Here is a 17,354-nt window from a genome sequence, read left to right on the forward strand (position 1 = left end):
TGCTCATAAAATCAAAATAAGTAGTATTCTGAGGTTGTAATCTCACTGAGCATTAAGTGGAATCATAAACTCACAGGAGTAACTGGTTGTAAGAGATTATGGGAATATGAAATAGAGTGATCATAGAGACTTAGCTGTTGGCAAAGCAGGTGGCAGACTTCTTCTCATTCATAGGATACTAAGAAAATGTACTCTGTCTACAAAGGAAACTGCTTACATAACACATGCACATCCAATCTTGTAATACTTATCAAGATTGTTGGACCCATATCAGACAGAACTACCTGGGATGTTGCCATTCAGAAAGGACAGCATGAATGATCATAAGGTTGTTTGACTCGTGGAACACTGTTATGGAAATACTGAAAAATGTGAAACAGCAGAAAATTGCCTACTATCTTGTGAATGCCAGCTTACAAAGCTCCAGGTATTCCTGCTGTAGGAGCCTTGAACACGTGACTATATAAATTAGAGCAAATGCCGAGGCTAAATGTCATTCTTCTTGAACTTATAGGTGGGCAGAATGGAAAGAATCACAAATATTTGAAAAATGGGAAGTATACTCTGCAAACTGCAGTTGTTTTTGGAGTGTGGGTGTTGATGTAGATGTAAAGGTTATTGAAACATAATTGAAATTGGATCTGGTAATTTGTGGCATTATAAATTCATTACTTTCTTCTTTAAGTGTACTAATCAATCTCCAACCCATCAACCATCGTACTTTCCATGGTGTGGTGGCTTGTGTGATTCAATAATACGGTAACCACACTGTAGGTGGAACCACATTGCCTGGTTATCTGTAGACACCAGATCAACATGTGGTTCCTGAAGAATGGCAGCAGCCTTTTTAGCAGGGGCAAGGGCAAAAGTCTGAATGACTGACTGACTTGGCTTCATAACTTCAGCCAATGGGCACATTGTTATGTTGGTACTGTGAGCAGCTGAAAGCGATTGGGAGCTATAGTGATTGTATTTCCTGGAGAGTTGCTGCTCTAGGTTTAATAATGTTGACATCTTCTTGGATAAAATATTCTGGAAGTAAAATAGTCTCCCATATAGATATCTAGGCAAGGGCTACTTGGAAGGAAAAACAAATCATGTATTCTATGAGTCAAAGCATGGAATGTTAGATTCATTAATCAAGTAAGTAGGCTAGAAAATTAAAAAAGAGAAATGAATAGATTAAAGTTAGATATGGAGGAATTCGGTTATTGATGAAGTGAGGTGACAGGAAGAAAGAGACTATAGTCAGGTGAGAACAGGTTTATCAAAACAAATGGGATTTAGGGTAAGCTGCTGTGAAGAGCATAATAGATGGATTATTGTAGCTGAGATACACTAAGATACACACAAAGCCAAGCCCTTCATTGTAGTACAAGTTGATATGCATACTAGCTCTGCAGCTGATGAAAAGAATGAAAAATGTGCAATGACTTAAAAGAAATTATTCAGATCATTAAAAAAAGTCAAGAATTTAATTGTGGTGGAGGATTGGAATTCGATAGCAGGAAAAAGAAGATAAGGAAAAATAGAGAAGCTACTGGTAGAATTTTGCAGAGAACATATTGTAATCACTGCAAACACCTAGTTTAAGAATCATTAAAGTTAGCTATATGCTTGGAAGAGACCTGAAAGCACTGGAAAATTTGACAGTGGACAGAGTTTTTGAGCCGACCACGGTGGCCGAGTGGTTCTAGGCCCTTCAGTTCGGAACCGTGCTACTGCTATGGTTGTAGGTTCAAAGTCTGCCTATGGCATGGATGTGTGTGATGTCCTTAGGTTAGTGTAAGTAGTAGTAAGTCTAGGGGGCTGATGACCTCAGATGTTAAGTCCCATAGTGCTTAGAGCCATTTGAACCATTTTGAGAGATTTTGAAACCTGATTTTAAACTGTAGATAATTTCCTGTGGGCAGATATGGACTCTGACAATAATTTATTGAACTGCTGATTAAAATGGAAGAAACTGCAGAAAATTAAGAAATGAAGGGGATGGGACCTGAAAATTGATGTAATTGGAGGTTATTGAGAGTTTCTAAGGGAGCATTAGACAAGTATTGGCTGAAACAGGAGAAAGGAGTAGAATAGAAGACAAATTGGTAACTTTGAGAGATGAAATAGTGTAGGCAGCAGCAGAGCAACTAAGCAAAAAGACAAGCCCATGTAGAATCCCTTGGATAACACATGAGATGTTGAATTTATTTGACAAAAGGAGAAAACATAAAAAGTTGAGCAGGCAAATGAGGTTAACAGGTGCCTCAAAATGAGATGGACAGGAAGTGCAAAATGGTTGTTAGGGAAATGGAAAGTTGTAGAAGCTTGAATGGCTGTGAGAAAGATTGATGCCACATACAAGGAAATGAAAGGAAACTTTAGGGGACATCGATGCAATTGTATGGATGTCAGAGTTCACATGACAAGTCAGTACTAAGCAACAGAAGACTGGAACGTGTTGGAATAATTAACTTAAATTTAGTTTCTGTGTCTTTGTTTCCCTAAGATGTGGTGTATTTAGTATCCTGGATTATCTCCTGATGTATTCCAGGTATATCTACTGCTGTCAGGAACTTCACCATATAAGGGGCATTCAAATGAAACATGGTCACTAGTGTAAAGTAACAGTAACAATTTTATTAACTCAAAAATGTAGTTATACACAGTACACATACTCAAAAATAGTTGCCAAAACTATTAGCAAATTTATCCCATTGCGACAGTAGCCGGTCGATTCTGTCTTTAAAGAAGCTCGTAGGTTGCTGTCGGGTCCAGGCCTGGACCCACTCACACACTTCATCGTCTGTTGTGAATCTATGTCCACGAATAACTTGTTTTAGAGGTCCAAACACATTAAAGTCACATGGTGAAAGGTTGGGACAGTATGGTCGATGTTCCAGCGTTTCCCACTGAAACTGCTGCATTGTTGTCTTTGCAGCATTGGCCATGTGGGGACATTATGGTGTGGGCGGTTCCCATGCTAATACCCAGTAACCGAAGGATCTTATCCACAGTGATTCCGTGGTTGTCCAAGACTTGAGCATACACTTTGCAACAATTTCCGGTGTGATGACACGAAGAGCATGTCCAGGGCAAGCATCATCTTCCAATGACTCAGGCCCCTCAAGAAATCATTTTCACCATTCCACAACGCTTGAATGACTCAGACTGTACTCACTGTGCATAGTCTTCATCCATTGATAGATTTCACAGCCTCCAACTCCGTCCGCTGCCACAAATCGCATCACTCCTTGTTCCTGCTTACTCGCCTGCATGTTCGCTAGTGGATGATAACTTGTGTGTCCACCTTCTTTTCAGTGTGAAACCACACTGATGCTATGCAACATCAAACGGTGTGCACATGTCAGTCTCTCTACCAATAGTGGCGCCACCATGCTCGCAGTTACGCGGTGCTGCCTTACGTATGAGCCAAAGGTAGACGCACCGACCAGGTTTCATTTGAAAGAACCTCATAGTACTTACAGAATTTCAGAAGCCTTTTGTTTCTGCAGTTTTTGTTCCCCAAAATCCCAGGTGGGGAAGTTCCTCTATTTGATCATAAATTTAAATTTATTCAATTACCTCGTCTTTGCTTCTGCAGTTTATGTTCCTCAAAATCCCAGGTGGGGAAGTTCCTCTATTTGATCATAAATTTATTCAATTACCTCGTCTTTGCTGTTTATCATTAATTAAACATATTCCAGTCTTTAGTTCTATCATCAGTAGTCAATCATTAACATTTTATGTATTAATCACATTGTTCTTCGATTTAACCCTTAGAACAATTGCTACAATACATGATTCAAAGTTTTCTTTCCCAGTTACTTTTATTAACATTCTTGTATTCTATACATTCCTTACTACTTTTTTCTGTCATGGAAGGATTTTTTGTATAAACCTGCTGTCGTCCACTCCATATCCTGAGCTCCCAACCCGATCATGATCAGTAAACTGATTTCCTTCTCTTCTTCTGCCCATTTATTCCTGGTTGTAGAACTTGAGATATTCTGAAGGGACTGTATGCAGTGGTTTTTCCTTGCCTTACACATCTAACAGGTTTTGATGTTCATGGAGGTTCATTTTCTCACAATTAAAACAAGACGTTGCAATAGTGTCCTCATGGCTGTCGATAAGGAATGAGACGGCTCTTATTGGCAGTCATGTGGTCCCTATTATACTGGCTGCCTAACATGTTCATCCACTCACCACCATAAGGTTTAAGTTGGGAACAACACTTCATTAGGAACAGGATATAGTAACATTTCTTCTTCCTTCTGTCAGTGTAATTTTTGGAATGTTTCATTTCACATCGCTGTGGTCTGCTGCCTTTTGCTTCAGAGTTATTCCTAAGTTAATTTGAATTGGGAGAGGATCTAAGCCCAGTGTATCATTCCTAACTGCCCAGTAAGCTAAAGTAGCTAATTCTGGTGAACATATCGTTAGGTCTATTCTAATGGCTGGTTTCCAGGTGCTTTAGATGTAGGTTTTCATACAAATTTGAAACATTTGCTTTTGTAGTAAGTGAATAATTTTGGATGTTTTCAGTTCACATATATTTAGTAGTGCCATTTCTCCTCAGGGAATTTAAAGTTTTGAGTTCTATCTTCTATTCATTTTCAAAATGCATAAAGTCCATATCACGCATACATGATTTTAGGCCTAATTTTTCAGGTATACAAGTTTTGAATTTTAGTGTTATTTTAAGTGCATTACATTACTACATTAACAGTATACACATATATTGATGTCCCACATAACCTTAGTGACTCTTGTGGTCTGTAGTTAATAGTCTAGATAATTTTTTTAAAAACATCATAAATAACCATGAGCGAGTAGTGTTTAAGATGCTGTAGGAAAGTTAATTCTGGGATTCCATGCAGCTGTTTTGACAGGTGGTTACATTGGGGGAAATGTTGTGGCATGGGAATTAGTGAAGTAAATGGGTGTCTTCCATGGTGTTGCAAAGTGTGTTCAAGGAATAGGAAAATTACTGAACAGGAAAGGAAGAGGATAGCCTTTAAGGCTGAACTGGATAGTGCTGTGGAGGAACTGATGAGGTTAAGGGGGAGAAAGGAAAAGACAGGTGGGAAATGCTAGCAAGGAACTGGGGCTACAGAAAGATAACAGTATCTGACAGTTTCGCCATTGGCACAAACAATAGATTTACCTTGCTGCCTTTGTTGACTAAGGAAGAGGTTCAAATAGATGTAGGTGGTGTTAATACTCAACAGGCTTTCACTGAGAAACGAACTGTTTCATAAAAAAAGTAGAAAATTGGAGGAAAGATCTATGGTTAGGTTGTAACCATGGAAGAGGTGTAGGCCAGATCTTACAGGAAAAATTAGGTGACAGATACCAGATCACAAGCTTTTTCAAATGAAGTGTGATCAGTCCCAACTGAACAGCTCTGTTAGGAGAGTCAATATAGAGTTAGATCAACTGCTTCGGGTGGCTGCTTTGTCAAGCATGGGTTTGGTTCCTGTTGATATAATTGGTAAGTGGGACTTCACAAGACTAGGTGTGCATCTCAGTAGGAAAGGGAAGGGTAAATTGACCAGGATGATAGAAAAATTGTGGGGGGGGGGGGGGGGGCTTAATGAGAAGCTCAGACAGACAGGTGCTAGAGATATTAAAATAGCATGAGATTCTCATAAAAGTACAGAATATCAGGGGATTAGAAAACAGAGTAGATGAGCTTTTTGATTTGAGGGTGGAATAGATGTACTGTGCCTGTTTGAATATCGTATAGTCATGGGTATAGAAAAGGTAAATGCTGGTGATTATAAGCTTTCAGCACATGTAAGTAGAGACACTAAGGAGAGAGGAGTTGCCATATATGGTAAAATTTATCATAATGTGAAAAATTCAGAAACCAAAATTTTTTTGTAGAGCAATGTATAGAAGAATTTCACTGTGAGCTTAGACTGAATTATGGTATTTTTATAATTGTAGCTGTGTATTGGTCCCCACTGGGAAATTTTCAGCTATTTCTGAAAAACTTGGCTTATTTGTTGTGCTATTTGTTAGACAGGGGGGGGAGCAAATTATGGTTTGTGAGGATTTCAATTTAGATGTTCTGAAAGAGTCTGATAGAAAGATGGCCTTGAAGTATTACTTGATTCTTTCAATTTGACACCAGTTATTGATTTTCCTATTCAGGTAGTACAGGAAAGCAGTACTTTTTAAAAATGGTTTTTCTGATCATGATGTACAGCTAGTTACAGTATATGACATAGCTCCATACAGTTATGCAAAACAATCCTGCAAAATAGTGCATTCAATTAATGATTTAACAATTGCAAATTTTAGAGAAATCTTGCAACAGACTGGGATGAGGTGTACAGGGAACCTGATGCTAATTTGAAATTTAACCTATTTCATGATACCTTTGTGAGAATGTTTGAAAACTGTTACACTAAGAAAACAATGAAACATAATTGTAAGAAACCATCTAAAAGGCATGGCTTACTAAAGGGTCAAAAATATCTCTAAACAGAAAATGGAAATGTCTCTTATACTAGAAGGAGTAATGATCCAGAACCAGTGTGACATTATAAAAACTACTGCACCATATTAAGAAATGTTATTAAAAAAGTCCAGAAGCATGCGCATTATGTCTGAGATTGACACCTCTCATAATATAATTAAAATAATTCAGAATATTATTAAGAGGGAAACAGAGCAATGGAGAACACAGGAGGACTGTATTTGTATCAAAATCAGTGAAAAGTTTGTTAACAAAAAGCCGGAACTAGCAAATATTTCTGATGACAATTTTTAAGTGTTGCAGTGAAAATAGGATGCACCTCTTCATTATAAAATACAGACTGTATATGGAAGAGGTAACATGTGTGCAGTTTGATAAAACTGTAATTCAGCTCACCTCTCCCACTGAAATTAAGAAAATAATAAATTCACTCAAAAGTAAAAAATCACATGGAATTAATGGCATTTCCAACAGAGTACTAAAAGCTTGTTCCAATAAGTAGGTAGGATTCTCAGCCACATATGCGGTAGCACACTGAAACAGGAAATTTTTCCATATAAACTGAATATGCTATTGTTAAATCATTCCATAAAAAAGTAGATAAGTCTGTTGCTAACAACTGCTACCTAATCTCAGTTCTGACAGATTCATCCAAAAATCCTGAAGAAATAATGAATTCAAGAGTAGCTTCACAGATTTGTAAAAATGAAGTACGAACAAAATGTCAGTTTGGTTTTCAGAAAGGCTTTTCATCAGAAAATACTATATATGCTTTTACTGATATGAAACACTCTGAATAACGAAACATCGCCTATTGGGATTTTTTGTATTCTCTTCTAGGTAAGTTTAAGTATTGTGGTATAAGTGGAACAGTGCACAAATGGTTTCATTCATATTTAACTGGAATAATGTGGAAGGTTGAAATTAAGAGCACAGATAGTCTGCGGAAAGTCAGTAGAGTCCTTTAACTGGGGAGGCATCAAGAATGGTGCCCACAGTGTCAGTTTTGGGTCCCTTATTGTTCTTAATATGTATTGATGAATTTTTCCACTTTGTATTCATGAAGATGCAAAGCTAGTTCTTTTTACAGATGATACATGTGTAGCAATCACAACTAACAAACAAGAAGTAGTAGAGGAAATTGTAAATAATGTCTTTCTGAAAATTATTAAGTGGTTATTTGTGAATGGACTTTCACTAAATTGTGAGAAAACACTATGTATACAATTATGTACAGTAAATGGCATAATATCATTGATAAATATAGACATTGAACAGGAGTATGTTGCTAAGACAGAAAATTGAAAATTTGTGGGTGTGTGCAGTGATGAGAAATTGAAGTGGAAGCAACACATGATGATCTACTAAAACGTTTGAATTCAGCTGTTTATGCTATTAGGGTTATTGCAAATTTTGTTTATAGATACATCAGTAAATTACCCTATTACACCTACTTTCAGTCATTGCTTGCATATGGCTTCATATTTTGGGGTGACTCATCATTAAGAGAAAAAGTATTCATTACACAAAAGTGTATAATCAGAATAATATCTGAGACCCACCCAAGATCATTTGCGAACATTTATTTAAGGAACTAATTATACTCACAGTACTTTCTCAATACTTATATTCAGTAATAAAATTTGTTATTAATAACCCATCCCAGTTCCAAAACAATGGGAAAGTACATGGCTACAACACTAAAAGAAAGGATGATCTTCACTATTTTGGGTTAAATCTGACTTTGGTACAGAAAGGAGGGAACTATGCTGCCACAAAATTCTTTGGTCATTTACCGAATAGCAGTAAAAGTCTGACAGATACTAAAGACATTTAAAAATGAATTAAAAGAATGTCTGAATGAATTTTTAGACATGAAGTAGTAAATATTAAAAAAAAAACACAAATAAAGAAAGTTGCATCTTGTAAAGAAACCTTATGTTAAACTGACACATTCCACATCATTACAAAATATCATATTCATGATCTGTGGAACAAGAATTAATGTAATGTGATCACAATTTTTTCTAACTTTGTCTGGCTTCAACTATATGTTCTCTGTTTGGCTTTTGTGTAAGATGTTAAGTGACTGTATATCTGTTCTACCAACAAAAATACTCTTCTGGCTCCACTGATAAACTCTTTTTGCCTTTTGTAATCATAACTGCTATGCCAGTCTGATAATCACTAACTTCTGTATCTTTGTTGCCACTGACAAAAAGCTCAGTTTTCAGTTAATAAGATTAATATATTGTTCTTCCATAGGGGCTGTTGCCCCAGTTGTCAAAACATTTATCTAATCCCAATGAACAATGTGTCTTACCAGTGTTTTGATTTAACAACATATGACATAATTGATAGGGAGTGAGATCATGAATGATAGACTAGAAGAGAAGTGGTATACAAATTACAATTAATAGTCAAATTATTCTAATGAGGTAGAAAAATACACTTATTTGAAAGCTCTTAAAGGTATTATGACTTTACATTTCAGCTGGCGTGTAGAAAGTGAGAAATCTGTAGTATTTTGTGTAGAAAGTAACTCATTGAAGCAAAGTAGGATGCATCTTGAGCAAGCTGAAATTATCTTGATCTTTTAGAATACTCTTCCCTTCTATAAGTAAACAGGGGAAGGGCAATCAGAATAGATCATAAAAACTTACTAAAAAACCAAGTCATTTAAAAGCACAAAGGGTTAATCCTTCCAATTGGTATCGTTTGTGTACATGAAGGAGGGAGATTTGATTATAACAACTGAAGCTTCTTTCAAATGTCTTTTTTTTTTTTTTTTTAACACTGCCCTGTTTTGGTTATATGTGTAATGTTAGCAAGTATCTTAATATACACATAAATTTCATTGTATATCTTTGCATGCAACTGGAGCATGATTGACACTGCTGTTGGAAAGTGATTATAGCTTACACTTTCATCCTCGTCTGTTCTCCAGTTATTACCCACAGGGATGAATCTGTTACTACAAAATGAGAACAAGTCATAATTTGATTTATTGTGCACTTTTCATGTTTAAAGCAGTAGTAATTAACAGCATATCTACCAACTGTGTTATAAACTATATTATAAACAAATTTCTTATCAGCACTATTAATATTTTCTGTTTCTACAACACTAATTTTCTAATGTCTAGGGGAATATTACAACTTTGACGCATCCAATAGCAGCCAGTCAAAGTCAGTTATGGCTGATCAGCTTTGTGGCCTTTGGTATTTGAGAGCATGCGGTGTAACAGAAGAGGTATGTTGTTAAGCTACCACTAAAGTAAATATATCTCTCTCTCTCTCTCTCTCTCTCTCTCTGTGTGTGTGTGTGTGTGTGTGTGTGTGTGTGTGTGTGTGTGTGTGTGTTTTACCCAACATACATACCTAAATTGATCCTATCCTGTGACCTAGTTTCTAGTTGAGATTGGAGATGCGTCAGGTGGAGCAGTTCAGAGGAACAAGGATGACAAGATAGGGAGAGTGAGATGAAGGGACACGAGGATGATCTCCCATGCCATATTCACATATGTGCATAGTGCATCATAAAAAGAAGCTGCCCTCTGTTACTCAATAATAAGCCAGTGCTTCGGACATCTTTCATCAAGCCCAGAAATAAAGAACATTCTTCCCAGCATCTTTCACACCTCTACCCAAAGTTGTGTGCCATCTCCACCCAATCCATGAAATATCTTGGTCCATTTTTAAGCTATGCATACTCCCAGCTCTGACATGTAGGCCATATGCATGTGAAAGACTGTATCAAGATATGTGTCATGTACTCACCTAGAATTTTCTACTATAGTCCTGTCACAGGTGTGCCCTTCCCCATCATCTACCCAGTGAGGGGGCACAGTGGTTAGCACACTGGACTCGCATTCAGTAGGGCGAAGTTTCAGACTCGCGTCTGACTATACTGATTTAGGTTTTCCATGATTTCCCTAAATTGCTTTAGGCAAATGCCAGGATAGCTCCTTTAAAAGGGCATGGCAGACGTCCTTCCCCATACTTCCCTAATCCAACGGGACTGATGACTTGCTATTTGGTCTCCTGCCCCAGAACCAATGAGTCAACCCCCACCAAAGACAGGTCCAGCCGTGGAAGTATTCTTGTCAAATAGGGGTTGGACAAAAATATGTAAAACCCAAAAATACAACACAACTCATTACCTTGTCTAATACAGTGTAGGAAACCCATCGTCATTCAAAACAGCTTTCAGTTGTGGTGGAAATGGTTAAATACAGGTCCTGTGTGGTTTTCAAGGTAATGTTATACCATTCTTCCTGCAAAATAGTGGCATGTTCAGATAATGATGATGGGGGTGGGTAGTGATCATGCACCATTCTTTCCAAATAAGACAACAAAGGCTCAATAATATTGAGGTCTGGTAACTGTGGTGGCTAGGATAGATGTAACACTTCATCCTTATTCTCACAAAACCAACCTTGGGTGATGCAAGGTGTGTGAACATGACTCCTGTCATCTTGTAACAAAGTGTCACCATTGAAGAAGAAAGATTATACTATGGGATGGACTTGATCACCTAAAATGGTCAGGTAATCCGTGGCAGTAATAGTACCTTGTGGAGTAAGTATGGGGCCCATGGAATATCATGATATGACTGCCCAAATCATCACCGAACCCATGCCATGTTTCAGTCTTGGGATGTAAACTGAACCACAAGGTGGAAACAGTATGAAACATGACTCATCTGACCAAATGACTGTCTTCCATTGCTCCACAGTCCATATTTTAAGGGCTCACCAGTATGTTTTCCAGTTACAGGCATTTGCACCACTGATTAGTAGTTTTGGAATTCCAGCTCATCCTGCAGTTTCCTGCTTCTGAGCTCTCTTCATGTTGTTTTGGTGCTGACAGGGTTCGTGAGTGTGGCATTCAGTTCTGCAGAGAACTTTACAGCTGTCACCCTCTTATTTGTTGTCATAATCCTCTCCAGGACCATCTTTCATAATCATTCAACATGCGCTTTTGTTGGTATTGTGACTTAATGGATTGTTTTTCTGTGTTCCATATATGCAGTGTAAATCTTTGATACACTGCCTCTCGATACGTTGCCTCCCATGTACTGGGAACTTGGAAGATATAAGTTTAAGCAATGAGCAGGGAGCATAAAATTATGAGGTGCATTCATAACAAGTAAGTTTCTCGCTCATCCCACAGATTTAAAATCATCTGTTGTGCAAGTGACTGTGTGTAGATGATAAAGTAATGATATGGTACAGTGCATGCGCTAACAGAACTTCTCAAGATCTCACAATAGCTTTGATAGCTTCGTAGCAGCAGTTGAAAATGAGGGTTCACATTACAGCTCCCACCCTGTGTCAAGTGAAATCAGTGATAGTTTTTGAATGCACAGAACATAGCACCGATTGAAATTTGTCAGCTGTGCCAGGTCTGTGAACCAAACATAATAAGCAAGATAGTGCATTGCTGGTGCAGAGACTTTGCAGCAGGTCACCAAAATGTTCATGATGCTTAGTACATCGGGAGGCCATCCATCATTACAGACGATCTTGTGGAGCTTGTGCAGGGATACGTTATTGAAAATTGTTGCTTCACAATCGTGGAACTCAGCAGTCAGTTCTAACAGATGTACCACTTGTTGTTGCATGAAACTGTCGTGGAGCACCTGTTATGAAAATTGTGCTCAAGGTGGGTGTCGAAGTAAATGACTCCACAACACAAAACAAAACACATGGGCAAGCTTGAGTTCTCTGTGGTGGTATCAGGATGATGTCAACAAGTTTCTAGACTGGATCATCATAGGTGATGAGATGTTGGTTGTACACAACACATCAGAAACCAAGCAGCAGTCACTGCACTGGTGTCACATAGCCTCCTTGCAAGATAAACTTCAAGCCAACTGTGTTGCTGCAGAAAATAGTGGTTTAGTGTACTGATACAGCCAGAGAGTCTCCTCACTAAATTCCGGGAGTCTCCTCACTATATTCCTGACCGGATATGAGATGGGGAATGTTGAGCAGGAGGGTGAGGCAATACAGCAATTCAGAACAAGTAGTGGGGGTTGTTCAGATTTCCATCTATCTGGTAGGAGTCAGCATTTTCAAATAGAGAGAGAGGCAGAGATGGGTGTCACATGGTGGTTCCAATCATCGACAGCAGATATCTATGACACAGAGATACAAAAGTTGGTCTCACAGTATGTCTGAATTCTGGTGGTAAACAAGTTGAAAATTATCTCAACACTTCCTGTATCTGTTCCAGTATCTTATCTTTCAGATAAATTGTGTTTTGTTTCTGTTCATGATCTCAGGGAAACATACTTATTTTATATAAGTGATCGGAACACTTTTCTTTGACTCATTCTTAATTACTATGTAAAAAGGTGATACTATCATAGATATTTAGAGAGGGAACTGTTAATAATTGCAGATTTTTAAGTAATGGGCATCACAATTTCCTTGGCTATACAGCATGTCTCTAGTAATTCTTTTCTGCTGTTTCAGTACACAGTATGTTACTCAAAATTCCCCAAACAAAATACTTAATCTGATAACTGATTGGAAGTAGCTATGGTTGACACTTGTTTTCTGAGCCCATGTCAGTGGCATTAGATAATATTTGCAGTCCAGTTACAAAACTACATAATTTGTTTATAGATAACTCAGCTGTTTATTCCAGTTTAAATTCTTATCTAGGTTTAATATTAAAATTTCACAGAATCCACTTTTTCTAGATCTACATTTTTATGACTTATTTTAATTTCCTGGGATTTTGACTGTTTTGGTCTGAACAGGATCATGTGGATTTTTGGGACATTCATGGTCAATCCACCGAGTTGAAACCATGTTTCCAGATGTTTTATTGTATTGATGATGCATAAAGGGATGTTTTCTGACTCATGGTCTTCAGTTACCACATCATCTCTGCATATAATTTATGGGGCATGTTGTAGTGACCCCTTATCTGCTAGAAGGCCCGCGCAACAGATAAGCGAGGTGGGCTGCCGATCTCTTTTCAAAAGCTTGTATCAAAACATCACCAGGGAATGTAAACATCAACAGATCTTCCATTAAAACATGAAACTACTTCATGTGACAGAGATCCACCAATTAGAACTTATGTGACTAACAAGGGGAGGCCGCCAATTGTGAAATTCAGATTCGATTCATCCTGCGCATAATAAAAGCTCATGGCCAGAGGTGTAATGTGGCAAAGCACCAAGATGCACTTCTTAGCCATTGTCAAGAAAATCGACAGTTAAAAGAAACTGTACCGGTGAAATACTCTCTACGATTAATGAATTACTACAGCGTCGTGGCGCAGCGGTAAGCGCTGGGGTTCATAATCCGAAGGTCGCAGGGTCAAATCTCGCCCCATGCAATTTTTTTTAATCATTAGTTTCTTGTAATTCATATTAATGAATTGCTTATGCATGTTGGTGACGGCTGATCGCTCTCCAATTGTACCGCCTCCATTTTTCAGTTTGTTTAACAGGGTGTACCAAAGCTCTTCACGTCCGCACTGATTTTCGACGATGTTATAAGTTGTGCTAGGGACCGCATCTACCTTCTTTCGAAGGTAGCTGGCAACTATGCTGTTATGCGGCGGCTCATTTCAGCCCATTCAACATCTGTCCTTCAAGTGTAACGAGCGAGTAATGGAATTTATAATTCATACCTGCCACAGCAAATGTGTGTTCGTGGGGTCTCTATTCTAATTCGAACGTTTGACTTACGCTATATGTATTCGTTTCGGAATATCGTTTCTACGTCTTCCGTTAACTATAAGTGGTTAACATTATGAAGCCAATTAATAACATTTGTGAAATACAACTTTGTTTGCGGAAAACATAATCATGTTCAAAGTTGGCAGTTTTTCCACGACAAACGACTTTCAACAGCTTATTATATGCATAATTGCTGCAACTGATCGCCGGGAATATATATATATATCTGTGTGTGTATACACATTTGAATTACAAAACACAAATACTAAAAAAAAAAAAAAAAAGTGTTGGATGGAGCGAGATTCGATCCCGCGACCTTTGGATTACGAACCCGAGCGCAAACCGCTGCGCCACGACGCTGTTGAAATTTATTAATCGTAGAGAGTATTTCACCACAACGGTTTCTTTTAACTGTCGATTTTCTCAACAATGGCAGAGAAGTGCATCAGCGCATACCAAGAAGGCGTTTTAGATAAATAAAGTGTGTTCACACTTGATTGTTAGTTCTTTCCTGCCGACCTCAGGACACTACAGGGAATTTACATTGATGGGTAAATCAATGAGTAAAAAACAAAATAGGTCCTGGAATCAGCCTTAAGGGACACCTTGTGGTACTGTTTTCATTTTGAAAGAATAATTTGCTGCATTTGCAGGAATACTCACCCTTTGTTTGCTCTTACACAGGTATGAAATAAGCTGACGTAGAATTCTACCCTTCCAATGTAGAATACCACCCTTGATCCTATACCTGTCAAGTTTATAGCTAAGCAGTGCATGATGCACTGAGTCAAAGGCTTTTGTGAGGTTGCAAAAGATTCCTACAATTTTCTTATTATTATGTAGTGGTATACTAATCTTATAGACAGACTTGTTAATTGCGTCTATAGTGCTTTTTCCACTCTGGCAGCCAAATGTGATTTACAAAATAACCTCATATTTGCCAGTAATATTTAGAATCTGGATGGCAGCACCGTTTCGAGATGTTTCTGACAGGGCTGGAGTAAGAGAGATGCTACGATGATTTCACATATCCTCTCTTGACCTGTCTTTGAACAGCAGTTTTACTTCTGTATACTTAGCACCTTTGGGAAACATCCCTGTTCAAGAGATTGCTTTATTATTATACTATCATCTTATTTGTAACGCAAATTTAAGGACATTTATGGTTATTCCATCCCAAATGTGCAGAATTTTTGTTTCTAAATGTAGATATAATATATAAACAGTAGAAACTCCAGTTTGTAATATCAGCAATATAAGGAAAAGGATATATAGTTTCTAAGCATAAAGATGACACATTGAGTTGCAGACAGGCACAAAGAAAAGACATTTACACATTAGTTTTTGGCAAAGCCTTCTTCCAAGAAGGGAAACACACACACACACATTCAGTCACACAAGAAAGCATACTTCTTTCGCACAATAGTACCATCTCTAGGATTCCTGTCCTAGCTGCTAGACATGGTGTTCATCATGGTATGCGGAGAATATCGGAGGGACACATCTCATTTCATGGCATTTATTTCAGAAAATCGTAGTACTACTAAAGAAGTGGGTTAATTAAAGAACAGAATAGTACTGTGGAATGAGATGTGTGATACTTAATTATTTTGAGATGTATCAACGGTACCACAATTAGCTGAAGTGAACACTTTCTCTTTGTGTATTAAACCTGGTGGACAGTCACAGCCAGTGAAAGCACATATGTTCCAGCAAGATGGAGGAGCTAGGCATGAACGAAAACTTTTTGACAACTGCCCACTGTAGGATTGAATGCCACCTGGTGGCATTATGGGCACATGTATAAAGTGGTGCAGAGTTCAATGGGGAATGGTTCTATTGATGATATGGGTTGCAAATGGGGAAATCCATTGACATGAGCAACTTTACAAAGTATAGATTGTTACAGCCTGATCTTGGGAAGAAATATGTTGAAAATGGTGAAGCTAATTGGCTGTTTCTGTGCAACTCTCACGAAGATATATGGAAAATGCTGGGAGGACTATGAAACCACTGGTGACAATAAGTTGTTGGATGCCCATGCCTCATCACAGAACATGGACATCAGAGGCTTGTGCTCTGTAAAGCAGGGAAGGTAGCAATATTTGGCAGTTAAGATGACAGAGACAAGCGTGCTGATCCAGTGTTTTGGTGCACACTATTGAACATTGTTGAACATGGTGCTCCACAACAGACAACCCCTACATGTTCCTACATTGACCCAACAGCATCATCAATTATGATTTTAGGGGACACAGGTTCATCAAGGCTGGACTGTAAATCAATGAGCACATTTCTCCTGGTTGGATGAATCATGTTTCTTGTTACACCAGGTCAGTTGTTATGTCTGAATACACTGTCATCCAGCTCGAAACGAGCACTGCGCGATGGTTGCAGGCTGGTGGAGGGCGTAATCTTGAGGAACATTCACCTGGGCTTCAGTGGAACCTGTGGTAGTAACTTTGTGGACTATTTGAATATTATTGCAGACCACATGCAACTCTTCATGGTTGATATCTTCTCTAACAGTGATGGCATATTTCAGCAGGATGACTGTTGTATGACAAGGACAGAATCGTGCTACAGTACTTTGAGAATCGTGATAGTGATTCATGTTGATGTCTTGGCTGCCAGATTCACATGATCTGCATATGAAGGAACATAGCTGGGATGCTATTGAGTGCCGGCTCCATGTCCACAAACTACTGGCCTATGCCTTAAAGAAATTGAATGACCTGTGCATGGACATATGATGCCATATGTCTCCAGAAACCTACCAAGGCCTAGTTGAATCGATACCATACGGAATTACTTATGTATTTCATTCAAAAAGTGGACAAACATACTATTAAACTGGCAGTAATAATGTTTTAGTTCATTATTGTGTGTTCATACCAAATTCCAAGACTGTAGGTTGAGGAACTATTCACAGGGACAGGATGGTAACTGTCAATGTGTAAGTACCGTTGTTTATTTGATTTTTTTGATGTGTAATGAGTTGTTGAGCTGGCCAACAGTGATTATCAAGGAAACACAAGAAGTTGATTTAAAGTTTATAAAAGGTGCATGTGAAATTTAATTCTGAAAATAAGTTAAAGGATCAATGAATTTCAACAGTTCAGTCTGACTGTGAATTCATATTGTAAAAACAATATCAGTATATACAGGGACC

At 38.1% G+C, this 17,354-nt stretch overlaps 1 protein-coding gene across 1 annotated transcript in view; it reads left to right on the forward strand.

Moving 5' to 3' along the window:
• LOC126271988 (non-lysosomal glucosylceramidase) overlaps nucleotides 1-17,354 on the forward strand; it is a 243,901-nt gene that overhangs the window by 216,794 nt on the left and 9,753 nt on the right. Inside the window, exon 14 of the mRNA XM_049974464.1 lies at nucleotides 9,624-9,730. Within this exon, the coding sequence (XP_049830421.1) occupies nucleotides 9,624-9,730 (107 nt within the window). The remainder of the gene's footprint in view (nucleotides 1-9,623; nucleotides 9,731-17,354) is intronic.

This window comes from Schistocerca gregaria, chromosome 5 (genome assembly GCF_023897955.1).
Source record: "Schistocerca gregaria isolate iqSchGreg1 chromosome 5, iqSchGreg1.2, whole genome shotgun sequence".
Taxonomy (NCBI): domain Eukaryota; kingdom Metazoa; phylum Arthropoda; class Insecta; order Orthoptera; family Acrididae; genus Schistocerca; species Schistocerca gregaria.